Source organism: Bidens hawaiensis, unplaced genomic scaffold (genome assembly GCF_021521415.1).
Source record: "Bidens hawaiensis isolate Kalapana, Puna unplaced genomic scaffold, B.hawaiensis_p1.1 tig00036804_1, whole genome shotgun sequence".
In the NCBI taxonomy this organism is placed as follows: domain Eukaryota; kingdom Viridiplantae; phylum Streptophyta; class Magnoliopsida; order Asterales; family Asteraceae; genus Bidens; species Bidens hawaiensis.
Window position 1 is genome coordinate 171,656 of NW_027505440.1, and position 24,225 is coordinate 195,880.

The 24,225-nt window shown below is 36.9% G+C and overlaps 1 protein-coding gene across 1 annotated transcript; it reads left to right on the forward strand.

Annotated features, from left to right (window-relative positions):
- The first annotated feature begins 14,187 nt into the window (after window positions 1-14,187).
- LOC143613196 (uncharacterized) lies at window positions 14,188-15,114 on the forward strand. Its single transcript, XM_077086973.1, has one exon. The coding sequence runs from the start codon at window positions 14,188-14,190 to the stop codon at window positions 15,112-15,114; it is 927 nt and encodes a 308-aa protein (XP_076943088.1).
- The last annotated feature ends 9,111 nt before the right edge of the window (window positions 15,115-24,225 follow it).

Sequence of the window (24,225 nt, forward strand, 5' to 3'; positions counted from 1 at the left end):
GATTCTATTTGCAACACTGGATGTGGTTAAGTTGGTTCTGTTTCAATTTTCGTTATAAGATAAGGTGAAGAGATGGTTTTACACATTGCCTTCCGCATCAATTTATACTTGGGCCGAGATGCAACAAAGGTTCTTAGAAGAATATTACACGGCTCAAAAGATCAATGACGCAAGACGAAGTTTGAGAACTTTCCAACAACAATCGGGTGAGATGTTTCATAAAGCATTTGAGAGATTTAATATTATGATCAAGAATTTTCCTCACCATGGTATTGCTCTTTAGGAGTTGTTGAATGCTTTTCATGAGGGGTTGAACCCGGAAAATGAGAGGGATTTAATGTCAATCACAAATGATACATTTGGTACCAATTATGAACAAGATGATTGGGCATTCTTGGTGTAACATCCTAGAAAATTCCATAAATATTTTGGACTAAAAATGCCAACTTTGAAAGTTGGAGGATTAAAAATATTTTCAAGATAAGTAATGGGAAAAATTAGATAAGAAAATTTAGATATCTCATATTAAGGAAATGAGAAAAAATTCCATCTCACATGGAAAGATGGAAGAAAATGGAAGCTCTTTATAAGGAAGCAAGTTTCCATAGAAATGTTTTAATATGGCTAACCACTCTCCATAATCCTAGCGGAGGGTGCAAAGCACCCAACGCGCACGCGCCCATACTCGGACACGGACTCGGGCGATGGACGTAATGTGGCGTTTTGATGGCGCACTTCGCACACTCGCATCGCCGCGAGCCGCATAAGGGCCGCTTTAGTATTTTTGGAAAATGGAAGTATGATCAAGAAGGGGCAAGTTATCAAAGGCGAGGGACTAAAAATTTAAAATCTGATTTCAAGACCCATCGCGCTACGCGATGGTGCCCAAAATCAGCTATAAAAGGGGAGGTTCACGGCACATTCTAACTCACACCAAACACCCTCACTTACACACACATAGCCTCGTTTTGCGTGCCGAACCTCGTAGTGCGTCCCAAGGCCCAAAGTTCCGACGATTTGAGCCTCGATACGCGATAGAGAATAGAAGTACTGCCCGTACAAGCTTAGGCATATAAACTCCGTATACCCGAGTAAGGTAGGGGTTCTACCTAAATATTATTTTATTATTATATTTGGCTTATACCATAGTCGGGGCTATAGCCAAACCTTGATCATATTTAAGCAATAATATAACTTTTCATAAATAGAAAGTTATGATCAAATTAATGTTTCTTCATGCTTTAGAAACGTAAGCATTCACATACAAAGGATATAGTAAAAAAATAATATTTCTTTATGATTAAGAAATATAACATTCACAGGTTATAGTTAAGATAATGTTTCTTCATGATTAAGAAACATAAGCTTTTACATACAAGAAGATATAAGTCAGAAATAGTTTCTTCACAATTAAGAAACATTATATGCAAAAGATATAGTTAAAATTTATGTTTCTTCGTGATTAAGAAACTTAAGATTTTACATATCAGGGTTATAGTTATTCAATGTTTCTTCTTGAAGAAGAAACCTATCAATAGATGTTTCTTCATGAAGAAGAAACTCAACACATGATTTGTAAACAAATGAAAAGACTACGGGTCTAAATATTTTATTCAAACAAATGATCAGTCAAGGTTTAATGCTATCAAAACCAGACTAAGGGTCTGTAGCTGGATCAAGAGACGGTCCAGGTATTTAAATAAACCTATTTTATAATAGGTCAATCATCATTCATTCATAAAGGTTTTCAAACAAGATCACCACATCATTTAGACAGGCAATCACAATCATAGGTGAATACGTTCAACCTTTTTATAACATAAATACGTTAAACCTTTATAATCAGTCAAAACATATTTATACTCTATAAGATGAGCAGGTTGTTTGTCTTAAAGAGTCAGTCAAACGTTTACATGAGATTACGTGATCTCTAAAACGTTATAATACAACTTAGAGAACAAAACAACTCAGACCGAATACGCATGTGTCTGGATCCAAACATAACTGTTCAGCCTAAACAATCAAAGGCTACGTGGCCGCAGGCTAACGGTCATATCTTGTCATCCGGAATAGGCTACATGGCTCGGAGACTTATATGTGTGTAGGGCAGTGTTACAAATACCGGGTATAGCAATATATCTGCTGGGATATGTTGAGTAATCTATATTTGTATTATAATTGTTATTTAAATGCTTTCAGAGTCAACGATTCACCAGCATATCGCTGACGTATTTTTCCCCACTTTACAGGAAAGTAAGCATAGTACAGATAGCAAGGCATAAGAGTCATTTATGGAGTTAGATGCTCGCAGATGGAGATGGCTCAGTTTTAAATAATTAAAACAAGAATAAACAAGGCTTGTAAACTAAATACTTGGATGTGTATTATCCAAGAGATTTTCAAATTAAATTATTACTTTATTATAAACAAAGACTTCTGCTAATAACCCGCAACTCTGATATATTTACAAAACAGGTACCAACTATTGGTCACACGCCTAGGCCCAGATTTGGGGTGACACTTGGAGCAAATGTCGGTCACATCAAAGAGAAAGGCTCAAACCGCAAGAAGAGCAAGGCCGGCTATTACAAGACCACAAGTGCATGCTGTTAACAATGAAGCACCTCAAGTTTCTAATCAATTGTATGATGTGTGCACGAGTTGTAATGGGTTGGGACATGCTAGTGATATGTGTCCAGGTGTGGAAGGTCAAGTTGAAGAAGTGAATGCAATTCAAGGACAAGGAGGTGGAAATAGAAATTATAACATGAACTCAAACACCTACCACCCCGGGTTGAGAAATCATCCAAATTTTCGATATGGCAATCAATCAACTCAACTCAATCCTAATTTCCAAGGGACTTCTCAAACCCACTTTATTCCTCGTCAACAATAATTCAATCAAGGAAATTCTCAAAGTGGGAATAACCAAGGAAATCAAGGTCAATTTCAAGGAACGGGTGGTGGTCAAAGTGGGTCTTCAAGTCAAAGTTAGTCAAGTAGGAATGAAGTGATGGACATGTTAAAGATGATGTAGCAAGAGATGCAGAAGAGGAATCGGTTGGATGAAGCTCGTGCACAAAAGGATGAAATTCGTGACAAGGCCATTCAATCATTGACAACTCACATGCTCTAACTTGCAACCGAGGTATCTACCTTGAAAAAGAACAAAGGTCAACTCCCGAGTGACACCAAGGTGAACCCTACTCATACTACTTCTCTCAATGTGCCGATTAATCAGGTAAGTGTTTTAAGAAGTGGTAAGGAGTTTAAAATCCATACCACACCGGAATTAGTCGAAGGTGTGGTAGAGGATGTGACGGGGGTAGAAAGTGAAGATGAACAATCTTCACCCATTCAACCCCCTAAACCATCCACGTTTTTAAACAAAGATTCGGGTTAAAATGAACTTTTAAATGATAAAAGTAAGGAAGTGGAAGAGGTTCCAATTCCATTTCCTTCGGCTTTGATCGATCAGGGTAAGAAAAACGTGATTTTAAAACGGGGTCCTCAAAAGGAGGAGATGTGGGAGTTGTTTAAACAGGTTAAAGAAAATCTTCCTTTACTTGAGTCAATAAAACAAGTACCCGCTTACGCAAAGTTTTTAAAAGAATTGTGTACTCAAAAAAGACAACAAAAAGTTCCTAAACGAGTTGATTTAACTGAACGAGTGAGTGCAATTCTTAAAGGTGACCTCCCACCTAAGCCTCAAGACCCGGGAGCGTCCTTGATTAACATTCAAGTGGGTGACTTTCAAATGTCACGGGCGCTATGGATCTTAGAGCGGGTGTGAGTATCCTACCGTGGGGTTTGTATGACCAATACGATTTTAGTCCACTTAAACGAGTTGAGACCACAATTGTATTGGCTGATTTGTCTCATAAACTTCCTCGGGGGATTGGCGGGATGCTATTGTAAAAGTAGTGGAATTTTATTATCCTGTTGACTTTTTGGTTTTGGATTACTCGTCGGTTGACCCAACACAACAACAAAACGTCATATTGGGTCGACCATTTTTAAACACTGCTCATGCTATTATCGATTGCTGGTATGGTACAGTTGATATGGCCTTTGGAAATAGAAAAATGCGTTTAAATGTGTTTACCAATATTTCTAATTCATTGGCTAGTGAAGAATGTTTTATGGTAGATATTAAAGATGGGTGTGTACCACACGAGTATGAGGAAGGTATGTTGGATGTTTGTGTTTGTGATGATTCTGAATAGGTTCACATTTGTGCATTTGGTTTGTAGGAAAGAAAGCAAGATGCATTGGCATTGTAAGAAGGAAGACCACAGTGGACTCATCAGGTTGAAAGTCTACCAACAGAAATTAATTCAGATACTAAACCGTCATTGATTTGTCCTCACAAGGTGGAATTGAAAGAATTGCTAAGTCATCTCAAGTATGCGTTTTTGGGAGAAGGTGAGACATTGCCAGTTATCATTGCCTCTAATTTGAATGAGGCTCAAGAAGAAGGGTTGTTGAAGATTTTGAAAGCTCACAAGGCGGCGATTGGGTGGACTATAGCCGATTTAAAGGGTATTATTCCATCTATAGTCATGCACAAAATCATCATCACGGATGAGGCGAAGCCTACTTGGGAAACTCATAGAAGGTTGAATCCCAACTTGCGAGAAGTGATGAGAAAGGAAGTCATCAAGTGGTTGGATGCGGGAATTATTTATCCCATTTCAGACAGTGCATGGGTGAGTCCAACACAGGTGGTCCCAAAGAAAGCCGGCATCCAGGTAATAAAAGATGAAAGTGGTGAACAAATCGCCACCTGACCGGTCACCGGGTGGCGAGTGTGCATCGATTATAGGAAATTAAATGCGGCTACTTCAAAAGACCATTTTCCATTACCTTTTATTGACCAAATTATTGAAAAATTAAGTCAGGTAAAAAATTTTATTGTTTTTTGGATGGGTATTCGGGATATAATCAAATTGCAATTCATCCGGATGACCAACACAAAACCATGTTCACATGTCCATATGGTACTTTTGCCTTTAGGCAAATGCCATTTGGATTGTGTAATGCCCCGGCCATGTTTCAACGATGTATGATTAGTATTTTCTCGGACATGGTTGGGGATTCACTTGAGGTATTTATGGATGATTTTTTTTTATTTTTGGGTCAACTTTTGAAAGATGTCTTGATGAATTGGAAAAAGGTTTTAAAACGTTGTATCGAGACAATTTGGTTTTAAGTTGAGAGAAAAGTCATTTCATGGTACAAGAGGGTATAGTGTTGGGTCATGTAGTTTCGAGTCGGGGAATGGAGGTGGATAAAGCGAAAATTAAGGTTATTTCTTCATTACCACCACCGAAAAATGTAAAAGAGGTAAGGTCATTTTTGGGGCATGCCGGGTTTTACCGGCGGTTTATTAAAGGCTTTAGTGTGATTACTAAACCTTTGTGCAATTTGTTATTAAAAGATGCTGCATTTGATTTTACTAATGAGTGTTTGCAAGCGTTTGATGTTTTGAAGGAAAAATTAGTGCAAGCACCGATTTTGCAACCGCCGGATTGGACGAAGCCGTTTGAGATTATGTGTGATGCTAGTGACACCACGATTGGAGCAGTTTTGTGTCAAAGAATTGATAAGAAGCCGATGGTGATTTACTATGCAAGCAAAACGTTATCCGAGGCACAATTGAATTACACCACTATTTGAAAAAGAATTACTTGCGGTGGTGTATGCCTTGGATAAGTTTCGGTCATACATCTGGGGAAGTAAGGTTGTGGTCTATTCAGATCATAGTGCGGTTCATTACCTCATGGAGAAGAAAGATGCAAAAACCCTGATTATCGTTGGGTCTTATTGTTACAAGAGTTCGATTTGGAGATCCGAGATAAAAAGGGGTGTAAAAATGTGGTAGCAGACCACTTATCGAGGATTCCCTTGGAAGGTGTTGATGATTCGCATGGAATTAATGAGAGATTTCCGGATGAACAGTTGTTAGCCGTTTCCACTACACCGTGGTATGCTCATTTTGTCAATTATCGGGTCACGGGTGAGATGCCGAAACATTTGACCAAGAAAAGGAGGAAATAATTTTTATCCCAAGTCAAGCAATATATTTGGGATGAACCCTATTTGTTCAAAATTGATGCTGATCAAATCATTTGGCGTTGCATTCCCGAATCGGAAGTTCAAGAGATTTTGGCACATGCTCATTCATCGGCTTGTGGCGGTCATTTTAGTGGGCAAAAGGCGGGTTACCGAGTTCTTACATGTGAGTTTTATTGGCCCACAATTTTTATAGATACAAGTGAATATGCCCGCCATTGTGTTAATTGTCAAAAGATGGGTGGAATTTCAAAATGAGATGAGATGCCTTTGCAACCCATATTGGTGGTTGACATTTTTGATGTTTGGGGTATTAACTTTATGGCCCCGTTTTCAAACTCTTGTGGGTACTTATATATTTTGGTGGTGGTGGATTATGTTTCAAAGTGGGTTGAAGCCATAGCAACAAGGACCAATGATCACAACGTGGTATGTAAGTTTGTTCAATCCAATATTTTTGCAAGATTTGGAATTCCGAGAGTGATTATAAGCGATGGTGGCACGCACTTCAAAAACTTCAATTTTGGAAAATTGTTGAAACGGTATAATGTTAATCATCGAATTGCTACTCCGTATCACCCGCAAACAAGTGGACAAGTTGAAGTGTCCAACCGACAAATTAAAGAAATTTTGATGAAGACGGTGCGGGTAGATAGGAAGGATTGGTCGGTAAAGTTGGATAATGCACTATGGGCGTATCGAACCGCTTACAAAACGCCCATAGGAACGACTCCTTACCGGTTGGTTTATGGGAAAGGATGTCATTTGCCTATGGAGTTGGCTCACCAGGCGTCGTGGGCTATTAAGAGTGTAAATATGGATTATAATGAAGACAGTGAGTTGAGAAAGTTGAAGTTGGCGGAGTTAGAGGAGATAAGGGACGAAGCTTATGAATGTGCATCAGCATACAAAGATAAGTTGAAAAAAGTTCATGATGCCAAGTTGAGAAAGCGGGTTTTTGAAGAAGGGAAAAAAGTTTGGTTATATAATTCACGGCTTAAGCTTTTTCCCAGAAAGTTGAAAACAAATGGATGGGTCTGTATTTTATAACAAGAGTGGGTACATTTGGTGATGCAGAAATTGAAGACATGCACAATCAAACACGACAAACTGTGAACGGGCACTGACTTAAACCATACTTAGAGGGTAAGGACATTAACATGCGTGAAGTGGACAAGGTAGGCTACCTGTTGCAGTCGCCTGAGGAAACAACCAATTAAACGGTCCAGGTTTGTTGTATAGTGTAGTTTAGTTTTGTTCAAATTTGGTTTTAAAAATTACCTTTCTTGTTTAGGAGTGTGTCCAAATCAAGTTTGGGAATTTTTTGTGAATTTCTTTATCGTGTTGAGGATAACTCGGGTTTTTTATGGGGGGTAGGGTAATTTTTAGCTTTTGTTTTGTTAATAATTGCATTTTGTTTTTATATTATTAAAAAAAAAGTTCAAAAAAACCATCAGGTGCCACCGTAGCCTACTATGTCCACCGTATGCTACAGTGGACCTGAAAACCCTACGCTAGCAATCTTCTGTTTACAGTGGGTGTTTTACGCTAGGAACCTACCGTAAGCTACGGTAGCCACCGTAGCTTACGGTGGCCCTTGTAGCCCGATGTGCAGGTGCAACGCAGAAGTTATATTATATAAAAAAAAACATTTATAATAAAATCCGAAAATCTCAAAGAATCCCCATCCACATAACTTCCTTATCTTCTTTCTTTCTTTCATTCATCTCACCATCATCATCATCCAAGAGTTCTCTACCAAACCCTAACCCCTAAATTCATAACTCCTTCAATTCTTAACCAAAATCAACGTTTTTCGGGACTAACTTGACTAGATTTTCGCAAGGAATCACATTCTTTGCTCGGTTTTCATCAATCTTAACTTTTTGGGGTTTGATTTTGGACGCTTTTGGTCCGAAAATTTTGAACAAGAAGTGGGTTTTGAAAGTGATTAGTGATTAGTGTGATTAGAGAGTTTAATCGACTTAAAGGTATGTTTTCCTTCACTCATTTGCTATAAATTTCATTGGTTAAGATTTCATAATTGAACATTGTTACACTTGCTTGTTGAATGTTAGAAGTTTGATGTTAGTTTGAAATTGTGTTATGGTTGTGGATATGGTATGGAAAAATAAAGTTTGACAATATTTTTAAAGTGGAATATGTCATATTTTTAAACGGAATGCCGTCAAAATTTTGTGAAAAATTCACTGTTTATGACTTCCCATATATTCATAACCATAGAAACAAGCAAGTGTGGGAATGTATAAGGATATGAATGCTAACTTGGTTAAAGTTTGTCATCGTGTATAGATGGGACGTTCTGGTAAGGATAAAGGAAAGGTGGAATTGCGGGTTCATCTAGCAACACCGCTACCGAACAAGCAAAAAGGCGGAGGTTAGAAGAATAAGAAGAGCAGGTTCATTATGTTAAACCTGTTGGCATCATGGGCCATTAACAGATCATGATCTGAGATGGCAACCAGAGTTATTTCAAGAGAAGATGAATACATTGACAAAGAAGTCTGACGCATTTATTTGTGAGAAAGTGGTCCCGGAACGGGAGTTTGCGCCGTTTGATGTATTTGATCGGTTCAAAGCATTGGGTTGGGAAGCAGTCTTCAAGTGTTATGATCATAATGACAATTATGTTTTCATCGAAGAGATTGAAGAGTGGGTAGCAACTTTGAGGTGTCCTTCATTTAATAAACCCTCAGCAGTGAAGCTCATAGGAACGGTCAACATCATTGATGTAACTCTGTCTTTTGATACATTGAGGCAAATTGCAAGTTTGGTAATAAGCCTCAAAGTAATTATGTGTATCCAGATTTGAATGATTTGTATTTCCATCCAGACAAGCATCCAAATTGGGACACCATGTTGGAAGCGTTGGTTTTGCCCGGTAAGTATAGTGGGAAGTTGTTAAGGACGAATTTGAAGATTGAACCAAAATGTTGCTCATTATTTGTCTACACAACGTTATGCCAAGAAGAGGGGATATGCAGGAAGTTCGATACCCCGAAGTACCAATCTTATACTCTTTGATGCATGGAGGACCTCTTGTTTCATTCCGGTATCTAGTACTTAACAATATTTGGATGTGCCGGAATAATGTGAGTAGAAAGATTATCCCGCATTGTCGGTTGATTACCACGTTGTTGATGCGGTTTGGTGTTATTGGGGATAATGATATTGGGTTTGGAAAGAAACACAAGCCATTCGATGTGACAGAGCTAGGGGTCAGTTGGGTATCGAGCAAGTGACAGGTACCATATGTTAAAAAGCAGGGGTCAGAGGTGGAGAGCTTTGAAAGTTGATGCTAGATCATTAGGACCAGAGGAAGAGAATGAAGTAGAAAGTGATGATGAAGAGGGTGAAATTGGGGAAGATGATTATGAGGATGAGCCTGGTGAGCGGGTTGCGATGGAAACCGAAAGGGCAGGTGGTAGTTCGAGTGCGCAGGGACGGGGACCAATCCCTTCTCATAGTATGGGTTCCCGATCATTTGACTATTCTATTCAAACATTTGACCCAAATTAGGCTCACCATGGGAACATGCATGATGTAATAGTTAACACCAGGCCATCGCACTTTTATCATTGGCCCGAGACAGCCTAAACACTATTAGATCATCAAACATTCATGGGCGCAAGCATGGAATGAGCTCAAAAGCAAGTATACGATCATCAAGGAGTGTGGAATGGGACCCACGCTTATGTTGAACAACGTGAAATCAACCATAGGTATGAGGATGATCGTCAAAGGCGAATGCATGAGGCATGGCATTCGGGGCAAACTGTGGTAGCGGAGCCACCGATCGTTGGTTACACCATGTTGCCCCCGTATGACGATACGGTGAATTATCCCATGCCACCATTGTATCATTCAGAATGGTTGGATCCGCGACAAACTCAAGGTTCAAGTCAATCTAGTGGAAAAGGTTAAGCTAGTGGTTAGGATCATGGGGCATATGGATTTGGAGAATTCACAGACGTGATGACGCCCATTTTTGGACCACCGCAACCGCGTTATTATTAAGCTGTGTCGACAGCAAATCAGGTGTTCCCTTGTACATTTTTGTATCTTATTTTATGCTTATGTTTAGGTTTGGGAGGTTGGGTGGAGTTATGACAAGTTTTGATTTAAGGGTTGTGTTCATTGGAGGTGTTTTAAATAAAAATAAAAAAAATATAAAAAAGAACTTTTGATATCCTAAAGACCCTACATTGAGGACAATGTATCTAAAGTGTGGGAATGAGGGATGAAAAATTTTAAAAATTTATAGAAAAAAAAAAAAAATAAAAATATAATTTGTGTTTGGTTTAAGATTAAGGTCCTTTATCATTCAGGTTCTTTTGTATGATTATGGCTTAGTTATTGGGTATGAGTTATGTTAAATTTCTAGCCAAAGGTGACATGTTTTAAGTTAGTTATATCATGTAATAGGAGTAATTTGAGATTCGGGGCGCATGTATTAGTGAGATGAACAATGTGACCTTCCTTGTTAGAACTCGTACAATGATTCCGAGATCTTAGCTTGGAATGAGTGCAAAAAGGACAGAGGCAATTAGGATGGCCTCGTCTGGGATGAGTTAGAGTGTTGGGTTTTGGGGGTTGGGCCTCATACATTACACATGTGAGTGTGGGTAATGAGAGGGGCGGGGGGTTGGTTCCCTTAGAAAACTTTATTGGACTCAATTTTTTTTTTATTTTAATCAACCCCGATGTTAATTTGCAAGAAGATCTGGCTTAGTAGGTATTTCTTTGTATTTGTAATTGTTTTGGTACTAATCAATAGAGAGTGTTATGTTATGTTTGATGTTTTTATGTTGAAAAAAAAAGAAAAGAAAAAGAGAAAAAAAATGTTGAGAGTCAATGTCGAAGTATGGTGAAGTTAGTGTTGAGATGCAAGTTAGTAATGTTTATAGTTTATTTTATTTTTTACTTAGTTTTGATGTAATAAGCTGGATCGGATCGCCTGAGCCCCTTTAAAAATTCCCATTCCACGCCTTAACACTTGACCCCATTACAACCCGAAATAAGACCTCTTGATTTGCACAATTATTAAAGCATTCATTTAGGTGGAGGTTTGGCAGTTGTATGAGCTTATTATAGTAGGATTGCACATGTGTCCGGGTATCGGTGATTGTGAATAAGGCACCGGATTGAGATGTAGTTGAGTATGGGATGTTGCATGAGATAAATTAAAGAAACATGTTAGGTTTGTCTAGAGAGTTAATTGTTTGATTGTTTGGAAATTGTGATGTATGGCTATAGTTTATGTGAAATACAAGGAATGGGGTATGATCTTGGACCTTGGCCGAAACCTTGTGAAAGAAAGTGTTTATTGAACTTAAAAGAATATATATATGAAAAAGATTGATTGAGCTGCTTGAGGGCAAGCAACGTTTAAGTGTGAGAATGTGACGGGTGGATTGTAGAGTCACCCTTAAGTGTAGTAATTCTAACTAAAACGTGTGTGTTTATGTATAATTTCAAGGATTTGGATTACTACACTATGTTGTGTGAATGCAGGTAAAAATGAGAAGAAAAGGGTGCTAGAGTATGTTCAGATGGAGAGGAGCAAGTGACTCGAGTTTGGGAGATAGCAGTCAACAAGTGAAAGAAGCAAGAGGGAGTTGGAGCTGAGGCTACCGCAGCTTAAGGTAGCCACCGTAAGCTACAGCAGGGGTCTGGCGTACAAAGGCTGTCGTAAACCGAACAATTCCAGCGTAATGACTTTAAAGCCACCGTAAGCTACGGTGGCCACCATAGCTTGCGGTGGACCCTGCGTGCTGATGACGGTTACTACTCGCAAAAGATGTTATATTTGCCTTTTGACATGCCTTTCAGGATATTCCGTTCTAGACAATTATTTTGGGTGATTTGGGTTCTTGAGAACAAGTTTTTGGGTGCTTCTAATTGAAGATTAACACTACAATCTTTGATTGCTTTGGATTAAACATTGAATCGATTATGCTAATCATGTGTGGCTAATCTTGTGGTATTCTTCTTGGGATGTAAGGTTAAGTACAAATTATTTTATGTTATTTGTTCTTGAATTTGGATTGATTGTCTAATTGTTTATGTTAGTATAATCATGATATTTATGCGATTGTTTGTAACTTGTCTATATCGTTTAAACCTAGTTTTGAACCATGCGTTCTTGGTGTCGTTGACAATTGAGATTTAGTGGAAAGAATTAGGGTTAATAGTACTGATTGATTGTTAAGTAACAACATCGCGTTTTAGGAATCCGAGTACTTAGTTCTTGATTATTCACAAACAATTGCATTTACATAAAACCAAGATAATATGGTTTATCCATTGCTAACGTATGTTTTCAGTTCCGTTATTGCTAACCCATATATGTAATAAGAAAAATTGAATTACAAAGTATACATTTGAAAATAATATGATAATAAGAAAAGACATCAAACTGCTCCCATCAACACTTGCTGATGACTAGACCAAACCGGCAACGATATGATGTAGCCGAGAATAGGACCTTCAACTACCCTTAAAGTATTCGTATGTTGTCATCTGCACATGATTTTTTATATGAATAATGATATCTAGCGGTTTAATGATTATGTTTACATGGTGTAAATCGAACTGCAATATATCTTTCACAGTGAGGTGGGCAAAATTGGTAGGCAAAAAATCAATTGATCCTGGAGGTAAGATGATGCAATCAGTGACCACGGGCTCCACAAGTAACCAATGACACAACTTCCCAGTCATTCAACTTTCAATACTTTAACCTTTTGTTTCCTGAAATTTAATGCCTTTGGTAACTCTTTCATGTATCCTTTGATCCAATTAATAAGCATTTTAGAGACTTTGATGTAGTTTTCTAGGAACTTATATTGTTACCGGATAGATCGAGTTGGTAGTTTATTTGTTTTTTGGTTGTTTATAGCATGCAATGGGTGTTCATAGTCATTTAATATATCTCTGTTAAGAAGCTTGTGATACGGGGGTCAAAAAAACTAGTATATTATATTTTTGAGCTTTCCTTTCTCTCATAGTTTGCCTGTTTCTTTAATTTAGTGCTTCAGTTTGTTGTATTGTCTGCATTACATGCTGTATCATTAATATTGCCTTCATAGCGTTACACATGTTCATGCTTCTTTGTTGGAAATAATCCCGATCTCGTTAAAAAATCCTGTTAGTTTATTATAGTCTAGTTAAACTTTGTTAAATAGTTTAGTTAACAAAGTTAGGGTGTAAATTTTATTTAGTTAATAGTTCATGTACATATTGTAAATAGGAAAGTTAGAAACGATATGTCGCTTATTGAAACGTCGCGTCCCTTGCCGGAATAAACATCGGAATAACCGTCGCCGGCAATAACCGTCATCGGAGGGTATAAATACCCCTCCCCGGGCATTTGTAAAATCATCACAAACTCATTCATATTAATAAATAAATCATTTCCATATTATTTTGTGTTCAAATTATTGTTTATCGATCTAATTTCTATCAAATTGGTATCAGAGCGCAGGCAGAAACAAGAAGAAGATCGAGTTCAATTTTACTAAACCTAAAATTGACAAAAGAGGGAAAAGTACTTACCGGTTCCAAATCGAAATTCCGAAGGACCATTGCAAAACCCCATATCGCAGCCTGTAAATCAGATATAGGGCTTGTGGAACCAGAAAAGAAGCGACGTAGTGCATCGCCGGTGAAGGAGAAAAGAAAAGGACGGCTGTTGGTCTGTTCTGTTTGGAAACGTGTGAAGTGTGAACAAAGAAAAAAGTCAAAAGGGACTTTATTTGAAGTAATTTTAGAAAAATCATCTGAAGTTTTTTTTTTTTTAAAACAAATTTTAATTTTCAAAATTAAATTTAGAAAATTAAAACTACTTAAATCGTAAAGACGATTAAGTGGGATCGAAGGCTTATACCGATCAAGAAGTGCGATTAACAGGAAGTCAGAGATTCGATCCAGGAAGAAATTGATCAAAAGCAGTTTGGCAGAGATTTGATCAAATCCAGTGGTGACCGAAAGACCAGTGGGCTGTACTCGCAAGTTTATATAATTCAACCGAAAGCAAAAGTAAAAGTTGATTAGTGATATATCAAGATTGGGTAAAAGAAGACTTGATCAATGGCCAACAAAAATAATGAATCCGTAAAGGAAGCAGGACCATCAATGACGCTACAATGCCCAATTTTGAATTCAACAAATTATACAATTTGGGCAGTGAAGATCATAGCAAATTTTGATGTTCATGGAATCTTGGAGGTACTCGAAGAAGAGGGTGTAGTTGATGCTAAGAAAAATAGGATGGCTATTGCATATCTCTTTCAAGCAATGCCTGAAGAAGTTTTTCTTCAGGTCGCTCATCATAAGAAAACAGCAGACATATGGGCAGACTTAAAGGCTCGTTTTGTGGGAGCTGACATGGTTAAAGAGGCTAGATTACAAACTCTTGAATTAGAGTTTGAAGCCTTGAAAATGAAAGACATAGACACTATTGATGACTTCATAGGAAAAATTAGTCAACTCGTGTCACAAGCCAACAACCTTGGATCCACAATTGATAATAAAAAACTAGTCCGAAAAGTACTTAAATATGTACCAAAGAAGTACATTCAGATTGTTGCCGCAATAGAACAATTTGCAGATCTGAATACTATGTTGTTTCAAGAAGCTATTGGAAGATTAAAAGCCTATGAAGAACGCATCAAGGAGTCAACCAAGGAAGAAGACAAACATAATAAACTTATGTTCACCAACACAGCTGGAAAAGAAAAGTTTAAAGAACATCAGTGCAAGCATTGTGGTAACTGGAGTTCAAACCAAGGAAACTTTGGACAAGGCTGGGGTAAAGGTCGTTGGTCCGGGAAAAGTAAAGATGGTGAACAAGTTCATGAAGACAAAAGCCATAGAAAATTAGGCGAACCTATCCGTGAGGATAAAAGTCATGTGAAATGCTATAAGTGCAACGAGCTCGGACATTTCAAAAGTGAATGCCCAAAATGGAAGGATCAAGAGGCTCATCTCATTTGGAGTCAAACTACACTACTGTGAAGAAATAGCAAGCGGTAATACAAGATCGAGATTAAGGGGGTGATTGTTGGAAATAATCCCGATCTCGTTAAAAAATCCCGTTAGTTTGTTATAGTCTAGTTAAACTTTGTTAAATAGTTCAATTAACGAAGTTAGGATGTAAATTGTAATTAGTTAATAGTTCATGTACATATTGTAAATAGGAAAATTAGAAACGATATGTCGCTTGTTGAAACGTCGTGTCCCTTGCCGGAATAACCGTCGCCGGCAATAACCGGCATCGGAGGGTATAAATACCCCTCCCCAGGCGTTTGTAAAATCATCACAAACTCATTCATATTAATAAAGAAATCATTTCCATATTATTTTGTGTTCAAATTATTGTTTATCGATCCAATTTCTATCATTCTTCACACCTGTCTCCTGTTTAGATTTCTTTTGTGTTATTATAATTTCATCTTTCATCAAACATTGACGGTGGTTCCGTCTTTGTTTACTCTTTGCTTGACGGGAGTTGGAGGGAAGTGGAAGTTTTTGGCCGGTCGACAAACGGTTATGTTGCTTTGTCATTTGAAAATTAATTCCACCTGTTCTCTAATTTTCATATTTGTGTCATCAGAGTTAGACAGTGATGGTTGTTTGGTTGGATGTTTTCAGTGACAGGCTAGTGGTTACTATTGTTTGAACCAACTACTTCCATCGGTAGATCGAGTAAGTTGTTCCACTGGAATTTTTGTTAGGGTTTGAATGGTACGAGGAGAGAGATTGATTTTGTGGTTTGAGATAGAGGAAAGTTTACGGCAACTTCAAATACGCCTGTAGCACGAAGTTCATTTTTATAACCTCTGATCTCTATTTATCTCAGACTAAATCTTTATGGCAGAGATGGTCACGTGGCGAGATGATGGTGGTGGTGGTAGCTATAATCAGCTCCATAAAGTATTGTGTCTTTAGATGATATATTTAGTTTTTATTATTTATTTTTTTTAGATCTTTGCAATTTTATTTCATGATCATGTGGTTTATTTGAATTGGTACTTATAAGTAGTTGTTCATGAGTAACTAAGTCATATATTAGTTCAATGTGGACATTATGTGAAATTGCTTTTAATTGACATTGATGATGTAATAATAATATTAACTCCAGAAACTTTCTTTGATTCAACATGGTGGCAGGTTGTGCTTGAGAAAGTATAGATGTTGAGTTCAGGTATATTATGGATAAGTTGACCCGTATTGAACAATTTGAGTATTGAGGGATTATGTGATTAGTTTATTTTTTACACAACATATCAGGTAGCCACAAATGCAAATGAGTGTTAATAACTGTTGACTGTTATGTATTTGAACATACCTTCTTTTTTTTGGTGTTTCGTTTGTGCTTTAACTGTTACGAAGTGGCACTAATAAGATAAAACAGTCTAAATTCAAGTGTAATGTATCGCATGTGTATACATATAATTCCCCTCCCCCCCCCCCCCGGCATCGCGTATGATGCGTTTTCGGTGAAAACTCTGGCAGTCTTATGGCGTTGGCGGGCATTCAAAACATAAATTGGGGGTAATTTGATTTGATAAATTGGTTCATGGCCGTGATGATTATTCGGGGGCTGGAATGGCAACTTTTGTTATTGCCATGATTCGGAGTTTGGCGTGGCAACTTTTTTTGCAACCATGATTCGATTTTTGGCATGGCAATTTTTGTTGCAGCCATGATACGTTTCAAGCCTTTTTTCAAGTTTGGCTGTAACTCACGATTACGTTGTTCCTTTACAATGGTGCTGAAACAGTTGTATGGAGTGCGTTGTACGTTGTACTTATTTTGTTGTATTCTTTGGCTTACATGTGCATTTACGTACAATCGACGTTGGTGAGAAGGTGATTGTGATGATGATCTGTGTATGGAATTGTTTGATAATAGGTTATGATGATGATATTGCCCAAGGATCTGAACCTTCATATCTTTCGTATGTCTCGGTTATTTTTCACTCTTGGAAGTTTGGTGAACATCAATTTTACCCTTGAATGTGGTTGTTGTAAGACCCCGAATCCCGGGAATCCTACAGTTGGTAATCACCTCCACAAATTCACAAAAATTTAAAACCAAATAATTCATTTTATTTAAAACCAGTTCATAGTAAATAACATCGGGAAAATTTAAGTATTAAAAATCCCAAACACGGGTGCAAGTGTGCAAAAATCAAATGTAAATAAAATATTCGTTTTATTTGAAATCTTCATCTCATTAAAATCGTTTCAGAGTAGTAAACAGCGGAATAGATAACATCAAAATTCCCAAAACCAGGAAAGTGACCAAAATTAAAATTTAAATACTTATGGTAATAATTTAAAAGAAACAGTTTGCGTTATTAATTCTTCGACTAGATGTGCCTTCAACCGTCCGAGTAGTCTCTAGCACGTCCAAGCGGAAATCTCTAATCCTCAACCTGAAAGTCAATCTAACATACACACGTCAGCTTGAGCTGAGTGAGTTCAAGTTTTCATAAACAATAATTCATACTTTATTTCAAAGCTATAGTTATAAACAATAGAGAATGTATAAATAAAATAAATTATATATAATTCACCAAGTAATACAATCATCGTCGAACACACGTACACGGGCCTCTCCACCACGAGTCAAGACTCGAGTAATATATTTGACCCGGACGCGGTAAGACCTAAGCATGTGACACGAGCCTCTCCACCACGAGTCAAACCCGAGTAATATATTTGACTCGGTCACAGCTTATACATCCGAGCACGAGATACGGGCCTCCTCACCCCGGGTCTTCCCCAAGTAATATATTTGACCCGATCCCGGCTCATACATCCAAGCACGTGATACGGGCCTCCTCACCCCGGGTCTTCCCTAAGTAATATATTTGACCCGATCACGGCTCAACATCAACGGGCCTCTTTACCACGGGATTTTAAAACCGATGTAATATATTTGACCCGCCAAAATGATGATCACGTCACACGGGCCTCTCCACCACGAGTACAACCCGAGTAATATATTTGACCCGGCCGTGAATCACCATGCACACACACATCAATAAGCCTACATACATCCTTCTTAGTCACGAGGAACTACATATCATTACACAATCGTAGGCTATAAGGTAACACATCCTCATACGTACATACATACCTCCAAATATACATACATATATATTCCTACATACATATATATATATATATATATATATATATATATATATATATATCATCCCATACGGGAACTAAGTAGATAGGTCTACTCATATTCAATTACTATCAAGTCTACTACCGTCCTCGAGTCTAGACCATCAATAGCGTATGTAACCTTAAGGACACAAGACCATGAACGAGTCTAAAATATCCTAAGGCATATAAAATAATTCAAATATAGTTTTCAAAATGCACCATCACGAGTGAGACCATGTAAAACTATTCAAATCATTGTAACTAGTAAAATCGTTTAAAATTGTATTTCGGTGTGTATGCTGCCCAAAACGTAAAAGAGTAAAAAGGGCATCATGAACTCACCTGAATCAACCGAACACCTGCAATGAGCTAGGAAATCCCTAAGAGCACAATCACAAGCAAGGGCCTGTAAATTATACACAACGCGTTACTAAACTAGACTGTAACAACACTCTAGCCTAATGGGCCATTCAGGCCCAACACTCCGGCCCAAGACCCAACAACTGGGCCTAAGGCCTAATACTTTGACCCAAGGCCCAACAACTTGGCCCAAGGCCCAACACTTGGCCCCAGGCCCACCACCACTTGGCCCGAGGCCCAACACTTGGCCCAAGGCCCCTAAAACCTTTCAACTAACTAAAACCACCGGTTAAGCCTAAAACGAACTTGTTGACTAATAACGAGTAAAACGTGCAGATTTTAGCATGCGAAGATGCATTTAATTACATAGGATAACCTTTGAATTAAATTATTAAATTTTTACCAGACTTTAATAAATGTCTTAGGTTTATAAAAATATTTTTATTATATTTTTCTATTGGACACAAAAATCATAAAAATTTTTCCAACACAGAAAGGTATGTGCAGCTATTTCAGCGCGCAACAAAATGGTTTTATTTTTATAAAATTCATTACCAAACCAAATTAAACGATTCAAATTGGGTTTGGTTCCTAACTCAAAACACTAACTTCCAGAAGTGGAACAACCAATTTGGACTTGTCGAAAAAAGGTTATGACGTCGGGAAGACAGACCAGAATCCGTCATCCCGCATCAGCTTTGACACTCGATTTTATAAATTCATAAAAACTATTCAAATCTCGTCCAAAAATTACGTATTATACCTTTCTGGAAACTAGACTCAAATTAGAACATCATGGAATCAAGAATCGATCAAAAACAGTGGATTAACATCGCGTTACAGACCCAACAATAAACGTATACGAATCTGTCAGCAAGCTGTTATCATCAAAACTCAATCTTAACGACCAATAAGCGCGCCATAAGGATGAATTAAGATGAAAAAGAGTTGTATACGTATAATACCGACCTGGAATTGAAGTTTGGACGGCCGGACGGTGGCTGATTGCACGCAAAACGAGGTGGAAAGGGGGGATGGGGGCGCCGATCGGCTGCTTTGTTTTGGTTTAGGGTTTATTTTTTTTATATAAAATATAATAACAATAAAACACTTTGGCCCCTCCACTTTATTAAGAGTTGAACTTGCACGAAAAGTTAAGCAAGATACGTTTACGGGGTGGAAAGGAGCTCTCGGAAGAATGCCGGGTCAAGCCCGAAGGTGTACGCAACCATTACAAGGCTAAATCTTTTGTCGGAATTCACGGACGTTACAGTTGTGGTGATAGTCTCTTATTTGTTTGATAGAGGTTGATGATGATCCTACCCTCATCTTAATATCCATAACTTTCATATGTTTTTTGGTGTACTTAAAAGTGTATTTCTCTACTTGAGGAAGTTGCATAAGGCAAGCGTGGAGAGGTGGGAATATGGCCGTTTGGGATAACTTTAAGCACCTTAAATTATGTGTGTAATGTGTAATTTCTTCACTTGAGGAAGCTTGCTTTGAGGTGAATATATTTCAAATTATGCATGTTTAGTACCTAATAGTATTATGATATACAGCTAATAGCCTAATACTCTAATAGTTTACTTTTTGGGTTAGTGTAACGTAACTTTGCTTCTGATGTGTTGGTAGAATGAACCTAAAGGAAAGACACTTTCTTTTCACTGTTTATCCTCATCCCAACCCCTCGTAATGCGGGGGGTCTGAACACTAGTTTCATAATATTAACAAATGAAGTGGACTGCAAATTTTTCCACTAGATGGGCTGTTAATAAAGCTTGTTGGGTCGTCCACCATATTGTGGACTTAGGTTACAAAGGAATAAAAAAGGGGGTCGGTAATTAGACAGGGGACGGCAGCACATATATATAAAATAACAGAGATGATTTAGAGGGATGGGGGGCTATTCAGATTGGACGCCCACAAGTCAGAGGTGGCTGTTCATCAACTCAAGGAGAAAAAAAGAGGGAGCATTTTGGTTCGATTAGAGACTGTCCGGGTACAGCACCTACTCATCCAAACATCATTATTATTCGGTTTGATTTTATTGTTTTCTTTATGAATTCAGTTTTTGAACCATATTTATTTGGTTTGTTCTTGAGTATGGTTGTTGGCTAAACCCTAAACTGCCTAGGTTTATGATGAACTTTTATTGACATTGGATTTTAGTTTGGATTTTGTTTTTGTTATGCTTTATAATTAAGTAAAAGGTTTATTGTTATATATTCGATGCATATTTGTGCTTAGGATTTGACGGGTGGATTGCAGAGCCACCATTAAGTGTAGTAATTCTAACTAAAACGTGTGCGTTTTTGTATAATATCAAGGATTTGGATTACTACACTATGTTGTGTGAATGCAGGTAAAAATGAGAAGAAAAGGGTGCTAGAGTATGTTCAGATGGAGAGGATCAAGTGAATCGAGTTTGGGAGATAGCAGTCAACAAGTCAAAGAAGCAAGAGGGAGTTGGAGCTGAGGCTACCGTAGCTTACGGTAGCCACCGTAAGCTACAGTAGGGGTCTGGCATACAAAGGCTGTCGTAAACCGAACAATTCCAGCGTAATGACTTTATTGCCACCGTAAGCTACGGTGGCCACCATAGCTTACGGTGGAGCCTGCGTGCTGATGACGGTTACTACTCGCAAAAGATGTTATATTTGCCTTTTGACATGCCTTTCAGGATATTACGTTCTAGACAATTATTTTGGGTGATTTGGGTGCTTGAGAACAAGTTTTTGGGTGCTTTTAATTGAAGATTAACACTATAATCTTTGATTGCTTTTGATTAAACATTGAATCGATTATACTAATCATGTGTGGCTAATCTTGTGGCATTCTTCTTGGGATGTAAGGTTAAGTACAAGACATTTTATGTTATTTGTTCTTGAATTTGGATTGATTGTCTAATTGTTTATGTTAGTATAATCATGATGTTTATGCTATTGTTTGTAACTTGTCTATATCGTTTAAACCTAGTTTTGAACCATGCGTTCTTGGTGTCGTTGACAATTGAGATTTAGTAGAAAGAATTAGGGTTAATAGTATTGATTGATTGTTAAGTAACAACATCACATTTAGGAAACCGAGTACTTAGTTCTTGATTAATCACAAACAATTGCATTTACATAAAACCAAGATAATATGGTTTATCCATTGAATGATAACAAAAGTGTTGAGTAATAACCTGAACCCCAAGAGGAATGCTTGTTTAATCAATCGTTTACAACTTTCGTGTAGTTTATTAGTTCTTAAAATCAAATCAAAATCAACTTAATTTTTGCCATTTACTTTTATAATTAGTTTAATTGTGAAGCAACTTTATTAACACATATTCCACAAACTCCTTGTGTTCGATACCCATTTACCACTATCTATTTAGTTGTATTTGGTTTAAATTTGAGTAAGTCTACCACCTCGTGTCAGGATTGTTTGATGAATTTTATTGTTTCACAGTTTCCTTGGTGATTGTATCATATAATAGGATTCTGTTAGGTCATCTACTGTTTGTTTTTGACTAGTTTATGGTTGATATGCATTAAAACCACAGGAACATATTAATAAATCAAATATACTTAAGTGTGTTGCTAATGTAAATAACTGTAAGGTGATAGATTGTGTGATAGGTCTTGGTTGATAAATTGCTAGATTTAGTTCTCTGTAAGGAGTCAATCTGGGTTTGGTTTATTTGCCTTGTCTATCTAGTCTAGCGAATTCTTTAAATTACCTTTGATTTCCGCGCTGTAAGGTAGGATTTTTTATAGAGGTACTTGTCATAAAATAATTAGCGACCGTATGTGAGTTTAATTAAACGGGTGTTTTAAGAACTTAATAGAGATCCATAGGTGTCTTCTTGAGAAGGGTCAGGGGTCATATTTGGGGTTTCTTTAAGTGACTATTTTATGATACCGGTTCCATAACATAGCATTTTCAATTATTTGATAATTGATACATTAGGGATTATAGCTTAGGTGGTTGCTTGTCATCATTTGAATTAATTCTAGGTTTAAACCGTCTTTAAGTCTTAGTGATTAATTTAATATTAGTTTAAATTTACTTTTTAGTAACCCCCTCCCCCATTAATATAAACAAATAGTCGTGTATGTAGTTAAGTCTAATTTAGCAAGTTTACGTAATTTAAAGACACTCGTGGGTTTGATATCCGGACTTACTTAGCTGTACTAGAGTCGACCGGTTCACTTGCTGGTCAGTAGTTTTCGTTAAGTTAAGAGTCTAGAATTATTACTTAGTGTCTAGATTAGTGTTTATTTAGTTAATAAATTAATAACTACTTTTAGCACATCATATATATATATATGATGTGCTAAAAGTAGTTATTAATTTATTAACTCATATTCAGAGAGAAAACTTAAAAACTCTTAAAGAATTATTTTTAATTGAAAATAAAAAAATATTTTTAAATTTATGTTTTTGCCGTTATTCTTATATTTTCTTATCCTTCACTCGAAAAAAATAAAAAGAAATAAAAAAAAATGTTGTAATGCGCATACGTATTACTGTGTGATACCTTGTATTGCACATGTGTATTACTACGTATTTTTAAGTTCAATAGGTTTTAATTGCATATATTCAATATTTATGTATTTTATATGTGTAGTAGTGTTGTATTATATGCAAAAAAAAATAATAATAATAAAATAAAAGTCGATGTAGTACACATGTGCGGTAATGTTGTATTACCACGTACTAATGTGTATTCGATGTGCGTATTAGTCTTATATTGCATATATATACAATAGTGTGTATCTACTATGTGCAATAGTGTTGTATTTTATGCAACACAACACTTTTGCATATATGCAATGCACACTATTACACATGTGCACTACACCGATGAGGTTACCGACAATTTTTTTTTTTTTTTTTTGTGGGGATGACCAATAACAACATATAAGAATAATGAAAAAAAAGGAAACTTCAAAAAAAAATTTAAAGAAAAAGTTAAAAATAATTTTTTATGAGTTTTCTTTTTAAGAGAAGTTTTCATTTGATCCCACCCCTATATATATATGTGTGTGTGTGTGTGTGTGTAGATAAATGATCCAATACAATAATTTGTTATCGTACAATGGGCACGCGAGTTAATACACCGTTGATCTCAAAAACCACAAGGTGGCAAAATTGAAATTTATTTCAATTCAGTTTTCGACCTTATTAACCGCTTCATTCATGTTTATGGAAAATCGTAAATCAATTCACTTTTATGAATCATCAACCAAAATCAAACATCGACTCATGCCGACCAAGTTTAGAAATAAATTCAATTGATATGTTCATATGATGAAATCGATGATCGATTAATGATTACGCGATTATATTAAGCGATTTCAGTGTCCAATTACATGTTATAGAAAGATTAATTTCAGATCTGATCTTTTGAATGGTTAAAGTTTTTGTTCTAAATCTTATACTTTTGTTTTGAACTTCTAAGCCTTCTTTCTGATCTTTTTTTGTTCGGAACTTCTTTGTAACATATCAGATTTTTCGTATTTAAATTCGTATTCGTTTACCCGACTTGGGAATGTAATTTCAAACTTTCGTAATTATAAAATCTTAAATTTAT

Coding starts and splice junctions, on each gene's coding strand:
- LOC143613196 (XM_077086973.1), top strand. CDS start 14,188: ATGGCCAACAAAAATAATGAATCCGTAAAGGAAGCAGGACCATCAATG.